Below are 26,677 nucleotides of genomic sequence, written 5' to 3' on the forward strand. Positions count from 1 at the left end.
GCACTTCTTTCTTTTCTTTAACTGTAATACTATATAGTTAACATGTTAAACACTACAATACAACATATCTTTATTTGCAAAGTGTTTGATGTCACAATCATTTAATTCTGAAATTTAAAATGCCGTATATGGCTTAATTGAGTTTCCTAAAAACACACATGCCAGAGTCTTCCACCCTTGTTTGTAATGCAATCGTTCAGCAACAGAAAGTCAAACAGACGTTTGGGGAGGAAGTGCACTCACTGTCTCGCTGAATGGAGTGGGTTACAGTCACAGTTTCTGATCTGGATATTTTCCCTTGAATGAAAGAATGGACCGAGATAAAGACAGCGCTGGACCTCATGGGTAAGCTCTCCTGGGAGCATTTCTTTTTTTCAAAAAGGTGTTGTACTTGTTTATTGGTTCTCTGAATAGCACAGGTTGCATTACAAGCAAAACAGTAGTTTAATGTCAAGTCACCTTTATTTTTTATGCCGTTATTTTTTAGAAAATATTCGAAACGTTCAAGCAGCTTTACTATAATAAACATTTAAGTAGAATTAAAAATGCAAACTTCATAAACTATGAGACAAATTCTGCTGTAAAACAGCTGTAGCAGATAATTGTCATTATTTAGCTCAGTTCAGTGAAGTGATTTTTTTAATTAAGCGCAATAACTAACGTTGAAATAAGTATTAGCAATCAGAACAGATTCAGCTATATAAAGCAGAAGACGATACTGTCATTATTCAGTTGAGGTTTTGTTCTCATTCAATAGTGTGTGCAGTTAAATCAGTAATGTTTCTGTATATTAAGTGTCCCCAAGGCAAGCAAACCCAAAGTGACTGAGGCAAGAAGCCTAAACTCCATCAGGTGACAGAAATGGAGAAGCAAACGTGATGTCATTTTTTTTTAGCCGATGCTTCTGTCAAAAACAAGATTACAAATTTAGAAGTAACTTGCTCACAGGCCCAATGATGATGCTTTTAGTTTCAACTGGAAACTTTTCCAACCTTTATATTCCTGATTCTTAATTACTAGAGCTCATTGTTATAAGAAATATTTAGGATAAGCTGAAAGGCAAAAAAGAGGATCTACAGTATGGAGTTACACTTTATTTTAAGGTGTCCTTACAGTGTAGTTATACATTTAAGTACTGAGTAATAAAATAAATGCACTACTTATACTTACTAGAGGGTTGGCGTTAATTGCATGTAATTATGCATAATTTATTGTTATTACTACAGTAACTACAATTTAACATGCAACAAGGACACTAAAATAGTGTTACCCAGTATGGTTTGACTGGGACAAGTTACTTAATGATCTGATATTCTAATGTGTTTTTGCAGCAAAAAGTTTGGAATAAAAGGGAAGAAGAAACATAGGAAAGGACACAAGGGTGTTGTAATTGCAAACAAGAGTGCTCTGGGTAAGGCCATGAAAGCAAACACGACGTTACGCAAGTAAAGAACATTTCATGCGGATTAACTGCATGGTTTTGTTGACACGGAATTTAAATCCATTAATTCAGACATATAGCTACTGATCCTGAGTACTACAGAAATGCTTGTAAACAAATTCTGACTGAGCTGGTTTAATCTTTATATTTTAGAGGCAGAGTCGGAAAGTAATCCTGCCGATCCAGACGTGGTAGACGTACCACAGCCTGAACTCGCTGAAGCGTCCACCTCGGCACATGCTTCCTTCAGACAGATTGCTCATATTAAGAGGCAATTCTTATTTTCCTCTCCAATCTTTGCACAGCGTAATGTGTTCTTTCTTGTAGTTTCTATATCACACACACACACATATATATATATATATATAAAATTTCGTTTTTTTGTGCTTAAAAGGTGCAAACCTGTGGCCAGGATCTTGGAAGCTGAAAGCAAGCCACAAAATTTCCAGGTAGAATTCAATATACAGTTCTGGAAAAAAAAGAGAGACCACTTAACATTGAGAAATCAAGAGCTGTAACTTTAGCAAAAGTTGCCATTTGGATCTGTTTTGCTAAAACTGTTACTCTTAGTATTGAAAGATTGCCAAATATCTGTTATGCTCTTCCTAAGATCTCCATCAATATAACAGAGGCTAGGCAGCTGGTCGGGGATAATATAGATCCTACTGTCGTGATTGAAATAGGAGATGAGAAAAAGCAGACATCTGTGAAAGAAGGAACCAATGCTCCCTTTTACAACGAGGTGATTATGCTGTCTTCAACTCCTGGATACTTTCTAAAATAATAGTATTAATGGCAATCATTTTGATAACAATGGTCTTCTCATGCCCAACAGTACTTTGTGTTTGACTTCTTTTGCAATCAAGACATCTTTTTTGACAAAGTCATCAAACTATCAGTAAGTAGATATGTAAACAAAATGTGTATCCTCTCATGACCCGACAGAGCTCACATTAGTGTATTTTTCCCAAAGGTTATGCACTCAAAGATTATGAAGAGCTACTGTGTGGGAATGTTCAAGATTGATGTTGGGACGGTTTACTCCCAACCTGGTAAATGCTTGGAGAGAGTAGAGATAGTGAAACTAGAGATTTAAAATTTTGGTTATTCTGCTTATAAAACAATAAATCGTGCCCTTTCTGTGCCAGGCCATCAGTTCATCAATAAGTGGGCCACACTCACAGACCCCGCTGACATCCGTACGGGGGTGAAAGGGCACTTGAAGTGTGATATCAGTGTGTCAGGAAAGGGAGATGTTGCACTACCGTCCCAGAAGTTCAGTGATGCAGAGGAACAAATAGAAAAGTAAGATTTATGTTTTTTTTAATGGCATAATAAAGACTCAATGTTGAATGGATCTCATGATATTGAAAACGCTTGTCCTTCCCCAGGAACCTCCTGATTCCTGAAGGCTTGAACCCTGAACGGCCATGGGCTCGGTTTTACGTGATCGTTTACCGAGCAGAAGGTCTTCCCAGAATAAACTCCAGTATTATGGCCAATGTGACCAAAGCCTTTGTTGGAGACACGACAGCCCTCATAGATCCTTACGTCGAGGTGTCATTCTTCGGTCAAGTTGTAAGCTCACAATCCAGTGCTTATACAAAAAACACACACATAGTGCCAGATTTTTTACACAGGGCAAATTAGCATGAGAGCGCAATTCCAAAAAAGCGCTGATGGCAGTGGAAAGTTCTGCGTATGATCTACTGACAACATGAAAATTAAAGAACACAAACGCAGTTGGATCTTTCCATAGTGACCAACACAATCTATCAAGAGCAGTGCAAATAAGCGTCTGTTTTAAAGGTGAGGTTTTATGCCCCCTTTCACAAGATTTCTCCGGTGTCCCCAGAATGTGTATGTGAAGCTTCAACGTAAAATACCCGCCAGATAATGTATTATAGCTTGTCCAATTTTCCCCTATTTGGGTGAGAGCAAAAACCATTGTAGTTAGGCAGAAACATGCTATTTTTATGTGTCCCTTTAAATGCAAATGAGCTGCTGCACCCCGCCTGCCTTCCAGAAGAGTGCATATCCTTTCAATCTCAAGATATTCCATTAACAACAAAGCAAATCTCCCTCAGCCAAAATGTCAGAAATAACCAGTTGTGGAGTGCAGTCTTATATGTTTGAACCGGAGTCGGACACAGATGGGGAGACTCAGGAAGAGGTTGCAACTATAAGACTGCACCTTGACATTTCTGAATGGTTAGTGGATGTTAAGTTGAACTCATCGACTAGCATGTACCATCATGTTAATCTATAAATTATTGTATAGGTGCTTGTGTGGAACAATAACGCATCTGTCACCCGACTATACAATGCATAATAAATGCATTTATGAATTGCGCAAATGGTGAGCGTTTTCGGGATAAAACTAATGACTTAGCTCTAGTCTCTGTGAATAGTGTCAAAATATGGTAACTTTAGCCACTTTAGCATAACCTCATTCCGAAAGGGAATTTGCAAACAAATATGAAGTGCCATCCTTGTTCTGGATGTGAAGTTAGAGCACGAAGCGTTTGTATTGAGCAATCGTTCAGAAACAACTTTTTTGCAAATTCAGCGTTGTACTGGCACTCTTTGGTGAAGCAGTCATGCGTAAAATGATTTGCGCAAATATATAACATTTTAATGACATCCTTTGGCACATTTTCTATTTAAAAATTTAATTTAACCATGGTCTCTCCTTAGTGGCTTGGATGCCGGGAGTCTATGACTCGTATGTTTGGTATATCCAACAACAGAACATTTGTAATGTTTTGGCGCAGGCATTGTTATACTCTAGCTCAGTGGTTCTCAAACCTCTCCTGGGGTACCACCACCCCTGCACATTTTGTATGTCTCCCAATATCTGACACACCCATTTCAGGTCTTTCAGTCTCCACTAATGAGCTCATGAGTTGAATCAGGTGTGTTAGATGAGGGAGACATACAAACTGTGCAGGGCTGGTGGTACTCCAGGACAGGTTTGAAAACCACTGCTCTAACTAGATGATACAAGCTGTGTCTCATTTCAGAAGGCTGTGTCTTCCGGAGGTCGCATTTGAAGGCTATAGCTGTCTCATTTCGTTAAATTTCGAAGACTGCGTCCTCCGGAGGACACGTCCTGTGTAGGATGCAGTATACGGAGTGTCCTCAATCAGAATTAAATGAGATGTCCTTCGTAGGACACACAGGCGGGAAGTATCTCTTTGCTATGCCAACACTTTCATCCTCATTGCGCTCACGCCAGTTTATATGAATGAAAATTATTTATAACTTGAAAATTACTACGAAATGTTTCTTGACTTGACAGCAATGTACTGTTCTTAACTTTTAAAAAGCACTAAAGCGTTGTTATCCTGTTAACCACAACTACCTAACTATGAATTGTGCATAATATGTCTGTAAAAAGGGCGCAAATACCAGTAAATTGATGCGTGAAAACCTAAATCACTTTACATAATTCAATCTCTATCTCTAGCCATGCCTTTTTAGCGAAACATTTTACTGCGCATCTTTAGTAAATCCTGACAGTTCTTTAACGCCAAAAGAGGGGTTTTCGCCAAAATGTTTTAATTTTGATTTCAGTTTTTAGGGTTAAGGTTTTTAGTAATTTTATGTTGTTTTCATTTTTATGAGTTTGTTTTGTTTTAAATATTTCTATAGCCTATAGTTTTTTTTTTTTTTTTTTAAAGAAATGTTAGTCCTTCAACTTATTTCAGTTAGTTGCCAAGACATAATTTCTAACTATCATTATTTATATTTTATTTTTAAGTTTTACATTAATATTTATAGGCTTTTTATTTAATTATTTAACTATTTTATTTCATTACTATCGAGAGAAAAAAACGATTTTTAATAATTTTAGCTAACAATATACACTGCCCTCTTTACAAACCTAAGGCGGCCTATGTTTTTCCAAAGGTCAAACACAAAATGTGTAATCATTACGTATATGCTTTCATACGACAACAGGTAATTTTGATTCATTTTGTGGCATCAGACGGCAAGTTTAAAAGTTCAAATGTCACGTGTCTCAAGCATGACGCTCTTTCCCTTTCCTCTTTCCTGTCTGATGTGCGGTGTCTTGTGCTTTTGAGTGCAAGAATGCATCATGTCATGTGTGACTGACCTGTGCCTTTGTTACTTTTTTCAGCATTACATCTCCTGAGTATGTGTGGTTATAAACCTTTTGTAGCCCCCGCCCCATTTAAGCACTGCGCTCGTTGTGTTCTGTCCTCCTGTTTGTATTTTCACAGCATGAAAGTAAGATCTTATAGATATATGAATGAACTACTCATGTTAAAATCTTCCCAGTCTACTGACATTTGTAATAACATCAGCTTCGAACATTACAATTCTCATGACAACTTTCGTTAAATCCTCTTCACCAGCTTAATTATTCTTTGACAGCGATGCAGATGTACCGGAAAAAAATATTCTAAAGATGGCCGTGCTCTTGTTTCTCTGGCGCATAAAGTCTATATAGCAAGAGCCGTGTCTTCCGAAATGTCTTCCTGACACTTGTTTTCTTTCATGATATAAAGGGCAGAACGTCTACTCAGAAGAGCACAGCAGAACCAGTATGGAACGAGCAAGTGGTTTTTAAGGAGATGTTTCCCCCACTGTGTCAAAGACTGAAAATTCGAGTTCTGGATGAAGGAAGCATGAACGATGTGGCCATTGGGACTCATTACATTGATCTGCACACCATCTCAAACGACAACGATGGAGACAATGGTTGGTCATTTTTTGAATGATTTCAAATTGAAGTATTTGAATGTCACATTTAAAAATGTCTGAATGTTTATTGTATTAGAAAAACGATATTAAAATATCAAACCCAGTGGCATCTGCAAACAAATGATGGTAGTTAGTTCCCATATTCTTTCATCAATCATTGCTCTTCTTAAGGTTTCCTGCCCACATTTGGGCCAGCATGGATCAACCTTTACGGCTCACTTCGTAATTCCACACTGGTGGACGACAGCCAGGAGCTGAACGAAGGTGTCGGAGAGGGGGTGTCCTACAGAGGCAGGGTTTACATAGAACTCAGTGTGGAGATCCTGTCTGGAGGTGCTGAATCTAAATCCCTGCTTTCAAAGATCAGTCTGAAAGATACCAAGGGAGGGAAAGCTTTGGCGAAAGATCCCAAAACTGGGACAGGAGCCGGAGGTGAGGAGGAGAAGTCCAAAACTATAGGACCTGAGGTGATGCCAGTGGAGCCCACACAGAAGGTGTTTGCTGCAGTCACTTTCATTTTTTTTTTTTTACCAATCTTCAAACATACATTTCCATTATATTTAAGCTATCCAAGTCATTTTTTTAACTTGCATTTAGGTCAATGATGAAGACATGGAAACCTTCCTGCTCTTTGGCTGTGTGTTCGATGCTTCCATGATTGACAGAAGAATCGGTGATAGACCTATCAGCCTTGAGTTCACCATTGGTAAACAGAAAAGGATTTATACAGTCAACAACATGAATTCCACTTTACACAAATAGGTTCAAAATAGGGTCTGAAACTTAAATTTAAAAAAATGTTCTGGTAATGGTACAATAGGTTGCTTAATCTTCAGAATTCCCCCCCCCCCCCCTCCTTCAGTATCTGGTGTATGTATCTTCAGTATTCTGTTTTTTTTCCTTCAGTTTTTTTCAATAAATAACTTCAGTAACAGGGTTGAACATTTGAGCTTGATGAAAGCAGAACTTTTTTAGTGTCAATTGTAAAATGTGGTTTTACACAATATGTGGGACATGGATAAATATATATTTTTTGTAGTTAAATTACTTCTTTTCTTTTTTTTAAACTAATGTACTCCAGTTGGGTAAGTTACTCTAAAAAAGTAATTAATTACAGGCTACTATTTACATCTTCAACAGTGTAATTAGATTAATGTGCTGATTATTATCTCTAAAAAAATAACTCATTACTAATTACTTTCTAAATCCCATATCAACCTCGACCAATTAAACAACACAAGGATAGACAAATTATTATTATTCTATAAAATTATTCTTAAACTGACCAAAGTTATTAAAGGGAGAAGGTTACATTTTAAAAACATACATTTTAACATTAGATGTTACATTCTGATGTTAAATACAAAAAGTTAAAATTGCTTTATATAGAATTATTTTAGTCTATACATGCAATTACATCAGAAAACTGATGCTTTCAGTTAAAACACCTCATACATGCATTTTGGTCTGGGACTAACTTAAGCCTTGCCTTTGAAACCAAATGTAATGGGTGAAATGTACTAAATGTCATTGATCAGATTATGATATTCAAAATTATGATACTGTTATATATGTTTTATATAATAATAATTAATTAAGCATTCTTTAGAAATGTTGGCCCATATTGATAGGATAGCATTTTGCAGTTGATGGAGATTTGTGGGATGCACATCCAGAGCATGAAGCTCCCATTCCACCACATCCCAAAGCTGCACTACTGGGTTGAGATCTGGTGACTGTGGGAGCCATTTTAGTACAGTGAACCCATTGTCATGTTCAAGAAACCAATTTGAAATGATTCAAGCTTTGTGACATGGTGCATTATCCTGCTGGAAGTAGCCTTCAGAGGATGGGTACATGGTGGTCATAAAGGGATGGATATGGTCAGAAACAATGCTCAGGTAGGCGGTGGCCGATGCCTAATTGGTACTAAGGGGCCTAAAGTGTGCCAAGAAAACATCACCCACACCATTACACCACCACCACCAGCCTGCACAGTGCTAACAAGGCACAATGGATCCATGTTCTGATTCTGTTTATGCCAAATTCTGATTGCCATCTGAATGTCTCAACAGAAATCGAGACTCATGAGACCAGGCAACATTTTTCCAGTCTTTAACTATTCAATATTGGTTAGCTTGTGCAAAATGTACAAGCTCACTCTTTTTCCTATTTGTAGTGGAGATGAGTGGTACCCGGTGGGGTCTTCTGCTGTTGTAGCCCATCCGCCTCAAGGTTGTGCGTGTTGTGGCTTCACAAATGCTGTGCTGCATACCTCGGTTGTAACAAGTGGTTATTTCAGTCAAAGTTGCTCTTTTATCAGCTTGAATCAGTCGGCCCATTCTCCTCTGACCAACAAGCATCAACAAGGCAATTTTGCCCACAGGACTGCCACATACTGGATGTTTTTTTTTTCTCCTTTTCACACCATTCTTTGTAAACCCTAGAAATGGTTGTGGGCAATCCCAGTAACTGAGCAGATTGTGAAATACTCAGACCGGCCCGTCTGGCACCAACAACCGTGCCATGCTCAAAATTGCTTAAATCACCTTTCTTTCCCATTCTGACATTCAGTTTGGAGTTCAGGAGATTCTCTTGACCAGGACCACACCCCTAAATAAATTGAATGTGATTGGTTGATTAGATAATTGCATTAATGAGACATTGAACAGGTGTTCCTAATAACCCTTTAGGTGAGTGTGTATCTGTATATATATATATATATATATATATATATATATATATATATATATATATATATATATATATATATATATATATATATATATATATATATATATATATATATATATATATATACTTTTTTTTAATATATATATATATATTTTGAGGAGGCATGATATATGTTGTTATTGTCGTTATATGTCGTTATTTGTTATTACCAAGAGCTAACAGTAATGTGATGGTATATGACCCCTTTAAATGTGTGCTTGTTTATTCAGGTAATTTTGGGAACTTGATTGATGGCACTGCACCTCCTCCTTCAAAGAAAAGGCTTGAAGATGTGTCAGTTACCACTCCTCTTCTGGACACTGCAGCAACAATGACGTGCAAATCCACTACAACACCAGAGAGACCTCTTTTCGGAGATGCACAGAGGTGCTCATGTACAAACAACACTTTTTGAAGTTTATACCTTCATTAAATAATGGGAAATACTTTATGCATTAGCAAAACTGGACTCATAATCTTGTTTTGGGCAGGCACTACATGCACTTACCCATCAAAGCGCAAAAGCCCTGTGTGTATGTTTATGGCAGCTGGGAGGATCGGGCTTACCGACTTCATCACGCCAACATGCTGGACACAATTGCCCTGATGTTTGTATGTGAGCCTTCAACAGTTTTATTAGATAACCGCATGAACTACTAATTGATCACACTGGTATTTCCCTGGTTTGTCAGGAGGAGGGAATCGCTAAGGTGACAGAATTGGATAAAATGTTGTCTCCAGAGGCATGGACTCTAATGCACCATGTTCTTCAGGAATTTAGAAGAGATGCCAGGTAGGTCTAAAGACCCTAAGGGAATTAACGGAGATATTTAGTGATATCAGAACAAAGCTAAACCCATTGCACTCATTACAATTAGTAGAGGTCAAAGACTTTAAATGTATTATTATTATTGTAATTATTTTTCCAGAGGTCCCCTTAAAATGTAGTAGAGCCTACCTTATGACGTGACAGGGTGAACCAAGTTTCTGAACACCCAATAGGTGTCACTGTTGTGTTAATTTAGTTACAATGTCTTAATAGTACACAAGCCTCATGAGCCCTATAAAATGATAGTTCACCCAAAAAAAAATGATTCTGTTATTTATCATTTACTAACCCTCATGTCGTTTCAAGCCTGTTTAACTTTCTTCTGTGGTCCAGTTATTTTTTTCCTTTTCTTTTTTTGGTCCATACAATAAAAGTCAATGTGGTCTAATGTTTAATTGGACCACAGTGACTTTCTTTGAATGTACAAAAAACAGTTGGAAACATGCTTCTTTTGAAGTCATTCAGGTTTGGAAAAATATAAAGTAAATCATTTTTGGGTGAACTATCCCTTTATAAATGCTTCCTTTCTTCCTAATATATACTCATTAATACAGTTCTACAACTGGATGTAACATTGTGTATTTCAGGGAGTTTATTGTTTTTGCTGAAAAGAAGGTGAAGGGAAGCAACTTGACCTTACTGGACAAAAAGAGGCTCACTCTGTGCAAACAGGAGCTGGTGGGTCTCTTTTATGCTCTCATAAGCTGTTTTATTTAAAAAAATAAAAACTATATTTGTAAAATTTCTGAAGAGCTGTCTTTTATTATTCCTTTATGACTTTAGTGCGCATCACTGCTTTTCGTGCTCTTATCTAGTCCTCAGAACTCATTTATTTCAACACCAAAATGTAATAAAAATTGTGTAATGAAATTAATTTGTAGATGCATTTTTTAATTGTCTACAAACTATTGTCAAGCAGATAAGTATGCCTTTTAAATTAAAAAGATTTGTAAGATTTCCAAAAACATAAAATCTGTCAAGTATATTTAAATGTTTGACTGGTTGTGTATGTATATTTGGCTAATCTTTGGTTTTATTTGCTGCGCTTCAGGAAAGTATGACTGAAGTAGCAGGAGGACTCCTTGAGCCCAAGAGGAGATCTCCGACTGTAAAAGAGATGCTGCTGGAAGTCCAGAAAATTAAAAAGAAACTGAGATTTCTGGTGGAAGAGGTTGTTGTTTTGTGTCATTGCTATACACAAATCCTTGAACTCTCATAAGTATAATGTAAGGTTACATTATTTGAAGGTGACGTAGTTACATTGTCCTTTTTTTAAATAAGTACTGAGTAATATTAATTAACTACATATACTTAAAATAGATTTACAGTTAGGGTTTGGTTTAGGTATAGGTTACTTGTAATTATGCATAATTTACTGTTATTACTATAGTAAGTAGTAACATGTAACTATGTCACCTTAAAATAAAGTGTTACCTAATGTATGTCTAGATCATTACTAATATTCCTCTTCATCTCATGCCCGTCTCAGCCTCAACACACTATACCAGATGTGTTTGTGTGTCTGGTCAGTAATAACAAGCGTCTGGCGTATGCCAGAATCCCTGCTCGTCACCTGCTCTTCTCTGAAAGCCCTGATCAGAGAGGCCGAGACTGTGGGAAGATCAAGACACTGTTCCTCAAGGTCTGACTCTGAACTCCGATATCAAATGCTAAGCTCTAGCTTTATCTTCTGACTTTTAAAAGGAAACACTCATTACATATTTACACTTTCAGCCTCCAGGGAAGCGTGGACCGGGGTGGACCGTCCAGGCTAAACTTGATGTGTACTTATGGCTGGGAACTTCCAGAGATTCATCCCACATGTTGGACAATCTCCCATCGGGCTTTGAACTTGAAGGCATCTCATCTGAGGGCAGGACTGGCCCTCCTCCTGAGTATTTACTCTATACAGGCAAGACTGCTCAGCACACTATGTTGCTATAAAGAATTCATTTTCTTTGTCTCTATTTATTTTTCTCAGTAAGACACTGATTCGCATGTTGTCTTACTGTTTGGCCCTGTGTGTTGTTGGTATACAGAGCTCCACATGTTCCAGCTGAGGGCTCATATGTACCAGGCTCGTGGTCTCATCGCTGCAGACAACACTGGCCTCTCAGACCCCTTTTCCTGGGTGTCTTTTCTCTCCAGTAGCCAAAACACTGGTGTAAGCATGAGTTTATGTGATGACATTCTAGACAAAAAATTGATAGATGACACTGTTGACTGCACTACTAATATTGTTTTCTTTCAGTAATTTAGATTAGATGCATACTGTTATTGCGCAGAGTAACAATTACATATCCACAAATCTATCAGTCTATCTATATATATCTACTGTGTATACACACACTACATTGCCAAAAGTATTGGGACACCCACCCCCAACCCCCAAATCATTGAATTCCGGTGTTCCAATCACTTCCATGGCCACAGACTTACAAAATCAAGCACCTAGACATGCAGACGCTTCTACAAACATCTGTGAAAGAACAGGTCACTCTCAGGAGCTCAGTGAATTCAAGTGTGGTACAGTGCTAGGTTGCCACCTGTACAATAAGTCCATTTGTGAAATTTCCTCAATACTAAATATTCCACAGACAGCTATTAGTGGTATTATAACAAATTGGAAGCAGTTGGGACCAACAGCAACTCAAGCCACGAAGTGGTAGGCCACATAAAATCACAGAGCAGGGGCAGCGCCAAATAGCCACAGACCTCCAAACTTTGTGTGACCTCCAGATTAGCTCAAGAACAGTGCGTAGAGAGCTTTATGGAATGAGTTTGCATGGCCAAACAGCTGCATTCAAGTCTTACATCACCAAGTGCAATGCAAAGTGTCGGATGCAGCACGCCACCACTGGACTCGAGCAGTGGAGACATGTTCTCTTCTCTGTCTGGCAATCCAATGAACAAGTCTGGGTTTGGCAGTTGCCAGGAAAACGGCACTTGCCTGACTGCATTGTGCCAAGTGTAAAGTTTGGTGAGGGGGAATTTTGGTGTGGGGTTGTTTTTCAGGGGTTGGGTTTGGCCCCTTAGTTCCATTGAAAGGAACTCTTATTGTTTCAGCATACCAAGACATATTGAACAATATCAAGCTCTCAACTTTGTGGGAACAGTTTGGGGATGGCCCCTTGCTGTTCCAACATGACTGTGCAGCAGTGCATAAAGCAAGGTCCATAAAGACATGGGTGAGCAAGTTTGTTGTGGAGGAACTTGACTGGCCTGCACCTCAACCCAGTAGAACACCTTTGGGATGAATTAGAGTGGAGACTGCGAGAAGAATGGTCAACAATTCCCATAAACTAAACCTTGTGGAAAGCCTTCCGAGAAGAGTTGAAGCTGTTGTACCTCCAAAGGGTGGGCCAACTCCATATTCAACCCTACAGATTAAGAATGGGATGTCATTAAAGTTCATGTACATGTAAAGGCAGGCATTCTAAAAATGTTGGCAGTATAGTGTATGTATAGAAGACGTTTTACTGTTTAGAAAATGTATAGAAACGTGAGAGCACCTATTTTACAAATACTCTTTTTGATTCTAGATAACTGGTCAAATTAAAATGCCACAAAGCAAATTATTTTGTCATGGTCATTCATATGTGTTCAAATTTTTTTTTTTTCAGATCATCAAGCAAACATTGACTCCCACATGGAATCAGCTGATCCTTATAAATAACGTGTCTCTGTATGGAGAGCTTCATGATATAGTCCAGGATCCACCACTAGTTGTGATTGAAGTGTATGATGATGATGCAGTGGTAAGGAAAGCACATTTGCGTACAATTAAGTAGACCACATAATATAGTACTTCTCTTATGGTTCAGTAATTGAATTAAGCTTCATATGCAGCTGAGACACAATTGGGGCACAATGCTTTTCTCTCTCCAGGGTACAGAGTACCTGGGGTCGACAGTGGCTGTTCCTGTAGTCAAACTGTCAGAGGAACAATACTCCCCTCCTCAGCTGCAGTATAGCCCATTGTTCTGTGGCGGCCTGTCAGGAGGAGACATACTAGGAGCCTTTGAACTCATTCAGGTCCAGTCTTAAAAACACAACACGTGACTGTCTGTAATATGCATTAACAGATGTGTTTGAAACAGTTATTTATTACTATTATTATTACTACTACTACTAATATTGAGTTATGTATGTTCTACAAACATGTATAATCTAACGCAGAAACTAATATGCTATTTGTCTTACACATGGTGCTGTAGATCTCAAAGTCAGGAGAGCATGCACTCCCTGATTTAGATGAGCCAGATGGAGGGGTTATCCCTGTACCTTCATACATCCGGCCTGTGCTCTGCAAGTACAGAATTGAGGTGCACAATCTATAACTTATTGTCTATGTGTAAAGTACAAAAAAACCAAAACAAGTGGAAACACTTCATGGACATTCTTATAAATGCACATAGTTTTAGCTGACAGCTGTAAAAATGCAAAGATTTCAAGAAGTGAGCATATTGTAAATTGTAAACATATTGCTGTACATATTGCTATATCTTTTCATAGTGTGAGATTTTTATTTCTGGAACCATTTAATGCCATACAATGATCATCAATGCTTTATTTAGGTTTTATTTTAGTGAGATTGGTGGCTGTAAGTCATTTGAATTCCAATTATTATTGAAAATCATTTACAAACAATTGATTTTATTTGTTTATTTTAACTGTATAAGGAAAATACCATACTGATTTAAATGAATCGCGTTTAAATCCACCAGTACACATCACTGTATCAATCTAAACATCTTGCATGCGTCAATGTGTGACATCTACTTCTGAAACCTTTTAGTCAGAGCTTTTTCTGCTGGTGTCAAAACCACTATACCTCGACTCAACTACATTTCCCAAAAGTGTTGTGAATTCCTCTTAGCTTTATAGGCATCTCTTGAAAGCCTATTAGTATATTAACAGTGTTTTTATAGGCTAAACTGCTTGATCTATATACCAGGTCTAACTGTTATTAGGTGTCACATTTGTTTTAATTTCACATTTGTAATCTCTATTTTGGTATGTATGACATAGATCTACCCTTTTTAAGTGAAATGTAGCTTTTTCAGTGTACTCTATAAGTATTTTGCCTGTATTTTTGAATATAAGTATTCTTAAGTTTGTTATGTGCACTGCAGGTTTTGTTTTGGGGCCTCAGAGAACTGAAGAAAGTTCAGCTCTTATCTGTCGATCGGCCTCAAGTTTTTATCAAGTGTGCAGGAGCAGGTATCAACTCCTCAGTGATACAGAGTTACAAGAAAAACCCGAACTTCACAATACTCGTAGATGCCTTTGATGTGGTAAGTCAACTGCTACAACAACATGGCTCTGTGTTTAATGTTGACACGTATGGTGTCGTCCCCATCGTTCCGCTCATATGATCATTTGCTTGATGTTCTGCTGATCTCAGCATGTCTCTGGCCTCTGTTTCACTGTCTGCAGGAGCTGCCTGAAGACGAATACCTCCTCCCTCCTCTCACCATCACCGTAGTAGACTGGAGGGCCTTTGGACGGAGCACACTAGTGGGTAGTCATATGATCAACAACTTGGCATTATTCAAACACATTCCTTCATCGATCCAACAGCCCCAACAGGAGGCCAGAAACATAGCAGGTGATGCATGTCCCAGTTACAATCACAATAACATCCCCAATAAATAAAAAATAAAACAGAGACAACACAGTCAACACAATCCAACCTATACACCTAGTACTAAATACTTAATGTCTTGCTCAAATATTATGATCCAGAGTCACCATTTTTTAATATTGTCATAATTTGGCAGAATTATATATATGATATAATTATAATTATATAAATCTATATGACAATTTTCCCCATGGTATTGATGTCAAAATTATGGCCAGTAAAAATGCTGCGTGGCCAATAATTTTGGAAAACCACTGGCCACAGTGGCTGCTGAGCAAAAGAGTTAATGTCAATATATACTATATTTGTCTCGGGCAGGGATGCTCAATCATGCAGAATTTAGTTACAACTCTCCATCTGTCTGTAGTTTTATTACATCCCTTAACCTTGATGTTAAAAATCCCTTAATGACTCTGACCAATTAATAAAAATGATTGCCTAAATCGAATTAAATGTATGTTTTTGTTTTTTCGCTTGTAGTGGCTCAGCTGTCTCTGCAGCAAAGTGTTGTGCCACCACCAAAAGAGGAGATCGCCATTGAAATAGAGCACGAGGAGATTATCCATCCTCTTCCTAAAACGGAGCCAGACTTCCAGGACACTAAGGTTTGTTTTAAGTGAACTAAGCATTTCGAGAAAACATTACCACCTGTATTGCCAAATATGCTCAAACTTCCAGCTTTTGCCTCCAGTTTAATCTAAGCCCCTAATTTCTGAAAACGCATAAACGCATACACACACTACCAATGTACTATAAAACTGTTTGTTAATGCCAGGTATCGAAGAAGAGCAAAATAAGATCCACTAAAAGGAAGAAACGCACCACGGCTGATGAGTCTGCTGATAACGTCATTGATTGGTGGTCAAAATACTATGCATCAATGCAGAAGGTCCAACAGGTGGGCTTTTAAACATGTCTGTTAGCAGCAAATGGTTTAATTTGAGTTGTTTTTTGCTAAATAGTTGTTTTGTACCACAACTTCTTTCTTAGGCAAAGCAAAATGAAAACAATCCATTTCCACTGCTCTTCGAAAATAGTAAGTGATATCTGGGTTAATTCCAGAATCAGTCTTGTCCTCTAGATCATGTAGACACATCATGCTTCAGCTTTAATCAAACATGCCCACATTATGATGTATTTCAGTAATCCCTCTGGAGAACATTATTTCTGAAGGATTGATCAATCTGGGTAAGAATGACTGGGAGACTGTCCATTGCATGGCCTTCCTCTTTTGCTGCGGTCAACAGGTTTGCAGAATGTTTTGTCCCCCATGCAAACTGTGCATGAGCACAAAAATTAATGGAATTAAATTTGTTTATATAGTTTCTTGCTTACAAGAGACCACAAAACATTTTGCAATCCCATTGTGCCCAGGTCTGCATCTCTATTTAGGGGTTTTATGCACATACACTACCGTTCAAAAGTTTGGGCCTGTGGCGTTGCTATTTTTTTTAATGTTCATGAAAAAAGTATTTTCTACTCATCAAGACTGCAATACAGTAAATATTGTGAAATAATATTATTATTTAAAAATGTAATTTATTCCTGTGATCAAAGCTGAATTTTTAGCATCATTACTCCAGTCTTCAGTGTCACATGATCCTTCAGAAATTATTTGAATATGCTGATTTTGTAAACAGTTGTGCTGCTTAATATTTCTGTGAAAACCATTACAGATTCAATTCAGGATTTGGTTAATAAAAAGTCCAAAATATCAGTATTTACTATATTATAACTTTTGATCAATTAAATGATTAATACAATTATTATTTTTTTATTTTATTTTTTTATCCTACTTACCCCAACCCTTTGAATGGTAGTGTGTAACAGCTTACTAATTTTTGCAGTGCATGAATAAATTGTCAGTCGGTCGGTTGGTTTGTTTTGGTACACTGCTCTTTGGTGGAAGTGATAAAAGCATATATATTTGCTTTTATGATCTACCTTTAATCCCTTTAATCACTTTTAAAGAGAGTCCGTGTGCAAGTTATTTTGATGTGTTATTTTCTATGGTATCTTTAGCATCAAATCTCAAGGACAAGAAAAAAGAGGTGAATTACAAGAGTGTGATAGAACAGCCCAGGCTTGCAACATTACAGGTAAAATGTGTTATTACAATGCTTGGTTTCTCTGAAAATACTGTCTATACGTTATATTTGTATTTATTCATCAAACAGACATGAAGACTCACTTTTTAATCACTCCAGGTGTATGACAAAGAGCTGGAGGCGGAGTTTGGGCCTTTTGACGACTGGGTTAAAACCTTTGAACTCTATCGAGGAAAGGCCAATGAGGAGGACGGCTCTGCTGATGAGAGATTTGTTGGGAAGTTCAAGGTAAACTGGTTTTGCATGTTAGAAGCGTAACATACATTGAGGCTTTTTAAGATCCAGGTCACAGAATTCCCATTATTGAATGTGCCATCAGGGCAGGTTCTGTCTGTACAAGATTCCAGAAATGGATGAGGAGGGCGAGGATGGATATTTGGATTCTGGGCAGTTTAAAATAAACCAGGGTATTCCTCCGAACACTGCAGTAGAGGTCCTGATCCGTGTGTACATAGTTGCAGTAAGTGCCTTTCATATTTTTTTTTACAGGAATATTGATGCAGACTGATATACTTTATTGGTTGATTTTTGGTAATTGTTACTTGTCGTTTATTCGGATTTTGGTTATTTCTGGTCTGTTACTGGTTTGGCTACCAGAACAACTCAGCTTTTAATGCTGGTCAACCAAGTATTTTTTATTTTTTTTTTTAAGAAATTCCTACTTTTTTTTTGTTGGATGCATTAAATTGACCAAAAGTGACATAAAAGGCATTTCAAATAAATGCTGTTGTTTTGAACTTTTTTTTTACTATTCGCCAAATAATTTTCAACATTGATAATAATAATAATAAATGTTTCTTAAGCACTAAATCATCATATTAGTAGGGCTGAAATTATTCATCGGAAAAAAAATTGTACTCTGATTGCGGTTATCTGCACTTCAGGTGGGTAAACATCCCAAAAATTGCGGGTGGATGAGAGTTAACTCATTAATGTGTTGATTTTAATAAAGACACGGAACTCTCATTACATGTTAAAACTCAATGAATGTGTGTGGTTCTTAACTTTCGTTTTCAGCTAATGGACTGCAGATCAAAGACTGCAATGCGAGAGAGAGTGGCATCAGCATTGGTCATATAATTTAGTCTCCTTATTTTTAAATGAAGACAATTGTGTGTTGAGCTTCAGGATGCGACGCTGAACATTTAAGTTTCGTTTGCGCAGAGATACGAGCAACTCCAAAAACACATGAACGCTATGGAGTCTGCAGCTTTGCATATGGATCACCGTCATTTTGATGTGTGTGTGTGTGAAATCTTTAATGAGACTATATATATACTTGATAATATCTTCGAAATACATAGTTTAAATATTCTCAACAACAGTAGGCGCAACATCAGAACATGTAACGTGTGTGAGAGACGCACAACTTGCGCTTTAAAGCTGCGTGCTTTCATTGATTTGTGTAATTTAAATATCACACTTTAATCATATACATAGCTACTAACTTAATAAAACAAGCTGTGTTACAATGATGAATGATTAGCTCAAAATGTACATCTGTATGTGCGATGTACTTTGTCTGAGTTGAATACAAACTCTCATGTTGCAGCGGCTGCTCCTCCATACGTGTGATGTATTGTCAACCCTGGTTTAGGATAAGAAATGTAATTTCACCCCAAATTTTATTTTAAAGCAACCTACTTTAGTGTAGCTAATATGTGACGATAGCATCACGCTTAACACTGAGGATTTGAATTTGTGATGATCGGGTGCGGGTTGATATTCTGTTTTTAACAGCGGATCCAGTGACGTTAGAACTGATCCACGCACCTCTAATAGCCTATGTCCTTCCTGTCCAGTATTTTTAGCTTCTTACAAAAGCCACAAAGCCTCCAGAAGACATTTATGCTTAGACTGTCATGCCTGAGCTGAAGCTGAAGCTGAAACATGAAAGTTAATTAATTTGCACAACATACATTTATTTATTTTTAGGCATTATTGTTATTTATATTACTATTACTTTTGTTTATTGGTTGTTGTATAATTGTATGCATTAAAAAATAGTTTCACAGTTATTATGCAATTTTTTCATTTAAACTACATTTTTCTCAAAAGAAAACAAATTAGATGTTAATTTTAACGTCTTATTTTCTCTCATATATTTAACATTGCTCTTTAATAAAGAAAAAAGTAACTATTATCCGATTAATCGATCGATTAAGTGCTAGATTAATCGATAACAAAAACAATCGATATGCTGCAGCCCTACATATTAGAATGATTTCTGAAGAATCATGTGATACTGAAGAATGGAGGAATGAGGCTGATTATTCAGCTTTGCCATCAAACGATTAAATTACATATAAAAATATGCTTTTAAAATAAAATTATTTTTTTAAATGTACTTTTCTTTTGTCTTTTATATGTAATTTTTCTTTTATTTTAAAATGGGGTCTTACCAACCCTAAGCTATTGATTTTTGTTTGATATATGAGCATCAACCGATGTCTGTGACTAGCTTTGCTGGTCTTTGTGGTGCTCAACTGTGACACTCTTATGCATGTTAAGGCCTTCAACCTGCATCCTGCGGATCCAGATGGCAAAGCAGACCCTTACATAGTGCTGAAACTTGGGAAAACTGAGATCAAAGACAGAGTTAACTACATCCCAAAGCAGCTCAACCCAGTGTTTGGAAGGTGAACAAGCACAAAGACTGAGAAATTCTCTTTGAAATTCTATTAACTGCCTGTTTCATTGAGGTTAATTCTCTCTCAATCTATCAGATCCTTTGAAATTCAAGCCACTTTCCCTAAGGAATCCCTGCTAACTATTCTCATCTATGACTATGACACTATCGGTGGTGATGATTTGATTGGAGAAACACAGATCGATTTGGAGAACCGTTTTTACAGCAGACATCGCGCTACTTGCGGTCTGCCTACTGAATATGCCATGTGAGTATTTATATTGTAACATTTACTGTCTTCTCATCAAGTTAGTTTGATGCCCACTCTTGATGCATCAATTGATAATGTCACCTAGTGAGGGTTATAATGCATGGAGAGACTGCATCAAGCCAGCGGACCTGTTGATTAAGCTTTGCAAAGAAAACCGACTGGACAACCCTCACTTTTCTCCAGGGCGCATTACCATAGGAAACAAAGTCTTCACGGGGAAAACTGTATTTTCTGATGAAGGTATGTCACTCCTTTGGTTTGGTTTACATTGTGATGTTGATTGTTGATTACTAACCAAATGATTGATGTGTTTGCTGCTGCTTCACAGATCAGACAGTGGAGTCGTACGAGCACTTGGCTCTAAAGGTGCTGCACAGGTGGCCTGAGTTGACCAGTGGGGCTTGTAAACTTGTCCCAGAGCATATCGAAACTCGCGCACTGTACCTCAAGGACAAACCAGGAATAGACCAGGTAATGTGTGTTGTAAGAGGTTTATGTTACCTTAAATGATTAGTTTACTTTAAAATGAAAATTTCCTGATGATTTACTCACCCCCATCCTCATCCAAGATGTCTTTCTTTCTTCAGTCGAAAAGAAATTAAGTTTTTGAGGAAAGCATTCAAGAATTTATCTTCACATAATGTACTTTAGTTGCATTCAACGGGTTGAAGGTCCAAATCAATGGAGTTTCAAAGGGCTTCAGAGGCTTTGCAGTATCCCAGCTGAGGAATAGGGTCTTATCTAGCAAAATCATCTGCCATTTTCTAAAAAACCTAAATTGCTACTCTTCCGCTGCTCTGCTACGTGCCAAAGATTGTGCAATTACGTCGGAAAGATCATGCTAAAAGTAGGAGGAAGTGCCGCCCCAAGCAAACAAAAAAAATCTCCATCTCCAACTTTAAAATAGTCAGTTTGTATTAGTCTTTGCATGTGCACTTTGTAAACACGTTTAGTGTGACCTTTCCGACAGGATCGCACAATCTCTGGTGTGTCACAGAGCAGCACAAGATGAGCAAATGAGGTTAAAAACTACAGGTCCTTCTAAAAAAATTAGCATATTGTGATAAAGTTCATTATTTTCCATAATGTAATGATAAAAATGAAACTTTCATATATTTTAGTTTCATTGCACACCAACTGAAATATTTCAGGTCTTTTATTGTTTTAATACTGATGATTTTGGCATACAGCTCATGAAAACCCATTAAAAAAAATCAAAAAATTAGCATATAATGAAAAGGTTCTCTAAACGAGTTATTAACCTAATCATCTGAATCAACTAATTAACTCTAAACACCTGCAAAAGATTCCTGAGGCTTTTAAAAACTCCCAGCCTGGTTCATTACTCAAAACCTAAGACTGCCGACCCGACCCTGTCCAGAAGGCCATCATTGACACCCTCAAGCGAGAGGGTAAGACACAGAAAGAAATTTCTGAATGAATAGGCTGTTCCCAGAGTGCTGTATCAAGGCACCTCAGTGGGAAGTCTGTGGGAAGGAAAAAGTGTGGCAAAAAACGCTGCACAACGAGAAGAGGTGACCGGACCCTGAGGAAGATTGTGGAGAAGGACCGATTCCAGACCTTGGGGGACCTGCGGAAGAAGTGGACTGAGTCTGGAGTAGAAACATCCAGAGCCACCGTGCACAGGCGTGTGCAGGAAATGGGCTATAGGTGCCGCATTCCCCAGGTCAAGCCACTTTGGGGTACAGAGAAGCAGCACTGGACTGTTGCTCAGTGGTCCAAATTACTTTTTTCGGATGAAAGCAAATTTTGCAGGTCATTCGGAAATCAAGGTGCCAGAGTCTGGAGGAAGACTGGGGAGAAGGAAATGCCAAAATGCCTGAAGTCCGGTGTTAAGTACCCACAGTCAGTGATGGTCTGGGGTGCCATGTCAGCTGCTGGTGTTGGTCCACTGTGTTTTATCAAGGGCAGGGTCAATGCAGCTAGCTATCAGGAGATTTTGGAGCACTTCATGCTTCCATCTGCTGAAAAGCTTTATGGAGATGAAGATTTCGTTTTTCAGCACGACCTGGCACCTGCTCACAGTGCCAAAACCACTGGTAAATGCTTTACTGACCATGGTATTACTGTGCTCAATTGGCCTGCCAACTCTCCTGACCTGAACCCCATAGAGAATCTGTGGGATATTCTGAAGAGAAAGTTGAGAGACGCAAGACCCAACACTCTGGATGAGCTTAAGGCCGCTATCGAAGCATCCTGGTCCTCCATAACACCTCAGCAGAGCCACAGGCTGATCGCCTCCATGCCACGCCGCATTGAAGCAGTCTTTCTGCAAAATGATTCCCGACCAAGTATTGAGTGCATAACTGAACATAATTATTTGAAGGTTGACTTTTTGTGTATTAAAAACACCTTTCTTTTATTGGTCAGATGAAATATGCTAATTTTTTTAGATGTTTTTTTGATTTTGTTTTTTTCATGAGCTGTATGCCAAAATCATCAGTATTAAAACAATAAAAGACCTGAAATATTTCAGGTGTGCAATGAATCTAAAATATATGAAAGTTTAATTTGTATCATTACATTATGGAAAATAATGAACTTCATCACAATATGCTAATTTTTTTAGAAGGACCTGTATATACATTTTTACTTTTTTTGTTTGTTGAAAATGACCAATTGTTTAGCTAGATAAGACCCTTTTCCTTCTCTGGGATCGCACAGATCCTCGGAAACCCTTTGAAGCTCTCTGAAACTGCATTGATTTGGACCTTCAACATTTTGTTTGCCATTGAAGTCCTTTATATGGAGAAAAATCGTGAAATGTTTTCCTCAAAAAACTTAATTTCTTTTTCACAAGAAAGAAAGAAAGACATGGACATCTTGGGTGGCATGGGGGTAAATAATAAGGAAATTTTAATTTTTAAAGTGAACTAATCTTTTAATGCACAATAGATATATTTAGAATGCATAGACAGTATAAGCAATTTAAGTTGGCAGAGTGATTGTAATAATTGTCCTTTTGCATGGTCCTCAGGGCCATCTGCAGATGTGGGTGGACATTTTTCCAATGGATATGCCTCATCCTGGCCCTCCTGTAGACATTTCCCCTCGCAAACCCAAAGGGTAAGCTGAAGATCCACAAATCCATCTTACTGGGTTGAGCAGTAAAGTAAGTAGAGGTTTGTCCAATCATATACATATATATTTTTGTTTTTTTGTTTTATAAAGGTATGAACTGAGAATCATTATCTGGAACACTGAAGATGTAATACTAGAGGACACCAACTTCATAACAGGACAGCAGTCAAGCGACATTTACGTCAAAGGGTAACATTAGTAATTAACAATAAGCGTAAAATTCTTCATATATTGAAAAAGTCTCCAAATATACACAACTATTCAAAAGTTTGGGCTCAGTATGATTTTTTTATTTTAAGAAATTGATCTAAAGTTACAATAAAGACATTTTTGATGTTACAAATGATTTATATTTCAAATACATTTTGTAAACTTTATATTCATCAAAGAATCTTAAAAAAAATCACGATTGCCTTAAAAATATTATGCAGCACAACTGTTTTCAACATTGAACATAAGAAATGCTTCTTGAGCAATGATTTCTGAAGGATAATGTGACTGAAGACCAGAGTGATGCCCTCACAGGAATACATTTAAAGAAAATTGCTGTTTTAAATTGTAATAATATTTAACAATATTACTGTTTTACTGTATATCTGATTAAATAAATTCAGCCTTGTTGAACATGAGACTTTTCAAAAAACTACAAAAAACTACTTCAATTTTTTTTACACATTTTACCTTGACCCCAAACTTTTGAACTCTAGTGTAGAAACAGTTTTTTTATGTATGCTGTCTAATATTATAATATAGAACATTACAATTTAAGAATATTTTTCCTGCAACATAAAAATAACAGTAAATTCACGTTTTTCTTCAGGTGGTTAAAGGGCCTTGAAGATGACGGCCAGGAAACTGATGTCCATTACAATTCTCTGACCGGAGAAGGCAACTTTAACTGGCGCTTTGTTTTCCCCTTTAACTACCTGCCAGCTGAGAAAGTGGTGGTGGTACAAAAGCGAGAAAACATCTACTCCCTTGACAAAACCGAACAGAAGATCCCTGCAGTCCTTGTTATGCAGGTGTGGGATTTTGAGAGGCTTTCTTCCGATGATTTCCTAGGTGTGAAATCTCTCTCGCTTAACATCTGTGATGCATCACACCCACCCTAGAACTGCTCTGTAGTCTCTCATGATGGAATTTAACCAGTTCTGTAGATGCATTGCTAGATTACAATAGCAGAAACACAGAATTACATATAAAAAAAAAAACCTTGGCTCAAAATATTTGATATTAATACCTGATGGTCATTTTTATGTTTTTCTCAGGCTCAGTGGAGTTGGACCTACATGGCTTTCCACGTGGAGCTAAATCAGCTAAAGCTTGCAAGATGGAAATGCTGACAGAAACCACAGAGAACATCTCTATCTTTCAGCAGAAACGCTCCAAAGGCTGGTGGCCCTTCATTAAAGCTGGTGAACTCACAGTGTGTGATTTAAATTATAATTTTATGATAATTTAAGCATATGGGCAACCTTTGAAACTTTGACTAATGTATTTTTAATGCAATTGCATTAGCTAAATTGAAGCATGTCAACTGTCCATATACATTTTCTCTGTACAAAACAATATGATGTATATTTACACAAACATGTGACCTAGTAAAACTATTATAGTATGTATTATAGTGATTTCTTTCCATAGGGGAAGGTAGAAGCAGAGTTCCATCTGGTGACATCTGAAGAGGCAGAGAAAAACCCAGTGGGCCGTGCACGCAAAGAGCCAGAGCCTCTAGAGAAACCAAAGTAAGTGACTAATACACCCAAAAATGAACATTCTTTCATTTAATTGCTCATCCTCATGTTGTTCCAAACCTGTAAGATTTTCGTTCCTGTTCGGAACCCAAATGAAGATCATATTGATGAAATCTGAGAGACATTCATAAAGAGATCGTAAAATTAATCCATTAAGCGGTTTAGTCCAACATTTTTTGAAGAGACACGCTCGTTTTAATTTATTCTTTTATCCTTTGTGAAATTAAACTGCTTTTATTCACATGTAAACATTCAACAGCTCACACATCAGTTGTGGTAAACAGAAGCTCAAGCATGTTCACGTTACGTGCAAGAACCAATGAGGTTCATTCACATGTGTTAGGCAGCACGTTTGAGCTTCTGTTTATGTTCACTGATCAATGTTTATATGTGAATAAATTCAATCTGTTCATCATAGAAAGCAATCGATTCTCTTTAGAAAATCTGGACTAAACCACTCAACTCATGGATTAGATTTACAATCTCTTTATGAACTTTTTGAAGAATCAAATTGATAGTTGCGTAGTTGTCAATGGAGGAACAGAAATCTCTCAGATTTCATTAAAAACATCTTCATTTCAGATAAACAAAAGTCTTACGGGTTTGGAACGACATCAGAGTGAGTAATTATTGTAATGACAGAATTTCCCCTATAACACCTAGAGTTCATTCCCATTATTAAGAGGGTTATCAATCAATTTATAAAAAAATAGTTCTGGGGAAAAATTAATCGTGATTAAACAAATCTAAAATAAAAATAATTTTTTACATAATGTATGCGTGTACTGTGTATAATTTATATACATTATATAAAGACACATGCATGTATATATTTAAGAAATATTTTCATGTATATAATGTATCACACACACACACACACACACACATATATATATATATATATATATATATATATATATATATATATATATATATATATATATATATATATATATATATATATATATATACGTGTGTGTGTGTGTATATATATATATATATATATATATATATATATATATAATTTTTATTTTATTTTTTTAATATAAAAATATAAAATCTGTCTTAAATATATACATGTGTGTATTTATATATACATAAAAATAATAATGTAAAAACAAACTTTTATTTTGGATGCAATTCATTTTTCCTTAACATAATAAAAAATATAAAAAACTGATTTAAATTGTTTATGGGTTGTGTGGGTGGTTCTACTCTATATGTGAATTATTTCTCTTTTCTCTAGTCGCCCAGACACATCCTTCTCCTGGTTTATGAATCCTTTCAAGTGCTTCTTTCACCTGATCTGGGGGAACTACAAGAAATACATCATTGCTGGACTGGTGCTGTTGATCGTGACCTTGTTCCTGGTTCTTATCTTCTACACCCTACCAGGGGCAATCAGTAGTAAGATAGTCAATGGGTAATTAAA

The 26,677-nt window shown here is 37.0% G+C and overlaps 1 protein-coding gene across 3 annotated transcripts; it reads left to right on the top strand.

Annotated features, from left to right (window-relative positions):
* The first annotated feature begins 259 nt into the window (after nucleotides 1-259).
* Nucleotides 260-26,674, top strand: fer1l6 (fer-1 like family member 6). Of its 3 annotated transcripts, none has more exons than XR_010905007.1 (42): nucleotides 260-345; nucleotides 1,332-1,411; nucleotides 1,595-1,712; nucleotides 1,836-1,890; nucleotides 2,052-2,183; nucleotides 2,277-2,339; nucleotides 2,415-2,493; nucleotides 2,590-2,746; nucleotides 2,833-3,019; nucleotides 5,977-6,169; nucleotides 6,344-6,666; nucleotides 6,770-6,878; nucleotides 9,136-9,292; nucleotides 9,397-9,517; nucleotides 9,598-9,698; nucleotides 10,322-10,412; nucleotides 10,786-10,905; nucleotides 11,224-11,376; nucleotides 11,469-11,646; nucleotides 11,774-11,898; nucleotides 13,358-13,492; nucleotides 13,623-13,769; nucleotides 13,952-14,059; nucleotides 14,870-15,031; nucleotides 15,174-15,345; nucleotides 15,862-15,986; nucleotides 16,157-16,279; nucleotides 16,372-16,417; nucleotides 16,525-16,569; nucleotides 17,404-17,480; nucleotides 17,589-17,717; nucleotides 17,809-17,949; nucleotides 20,001-20,128; nucleotides 20,216-20,386; nucleotides 20,475-20,629; nucleotides 20,718-20,860; nucleotides 23,388-23,476; nucleotides 23,582-23,680; nucleotides 24,312-24,553; nucleotides 24,760-24,906; nucleotides 25,136-25,236; nucleotides 26,492-26,631. XR_010905007.1 is itself a non-coding variant. In XM_067443511.1 (42 exons), exons 1-42 carry the CDS (start codon nucleotides 311-313, stop codon nucleotides 26,670-26,672), a joined length of 5,454 nt encoding a protein of 1,817 aa, XP_067299612.1. In that variant the 5' UTR covers nucleotides 260-310; the 3' UTR covers nucleotides 26,673-26,674. The 3 variants fall into 3 exon arrangements, 2 of the variants coding, with proteins under 2 accessions (XP_067299612.1, XP_067299614.1); XM_067443511.1 differs by having other exon boundaries at nucleotides 24,760-24,917; nucleotides 26,492-26,674; XM_067443513.1 differs by lacking the exon at nucleotides 16,525-16,569 and having other exon boundaries at nucleotides 24,760-24,917; nucleotides 26,492-26,674.
* Nucleotides 26,675-26,677: the final 3 nt, after the last annotated feature.

The sequence above is a fragment of the Pseudorasbora parva genome, chromosome 5, assembly GCF_024679245.1.
Source record: "Pseudorasbora parva isolate DD20220531a chromosome 5, ASM2467924v1, whole genome shotgun sequence".
Lineage (NCBI taxonomy): Eukaryota > Metazoa > Chordata > Actinopteri > Cypriniformes > Gobionidae > Pseudorasbora > Pseudorasbora parva.

Excerpts from the sequence above, each read along its gene's own strand:
- fer1l6 (XM_067443511.1), top strand. The coding sequence starts at position 311 with ATGGACCGAGATAAAGACAGCGCTGGACCTCATGG. Across the intron at positions 2,494-2,589 it reads GACGGTTTACTCCCAACCTG|GCCATCAGTTCATCAATAAG; the intron begins GTAAATGCTTGG and ends TTTCTGTGCCAG. Across the intron at positions 17,718-17,808 it reads GATTTGTTGGGAAGTTCAAG|GGCAGGTTCTGTCTGTACAA; the intron begins GTAAACTGGTTT and ends ATGTGCCATCAG.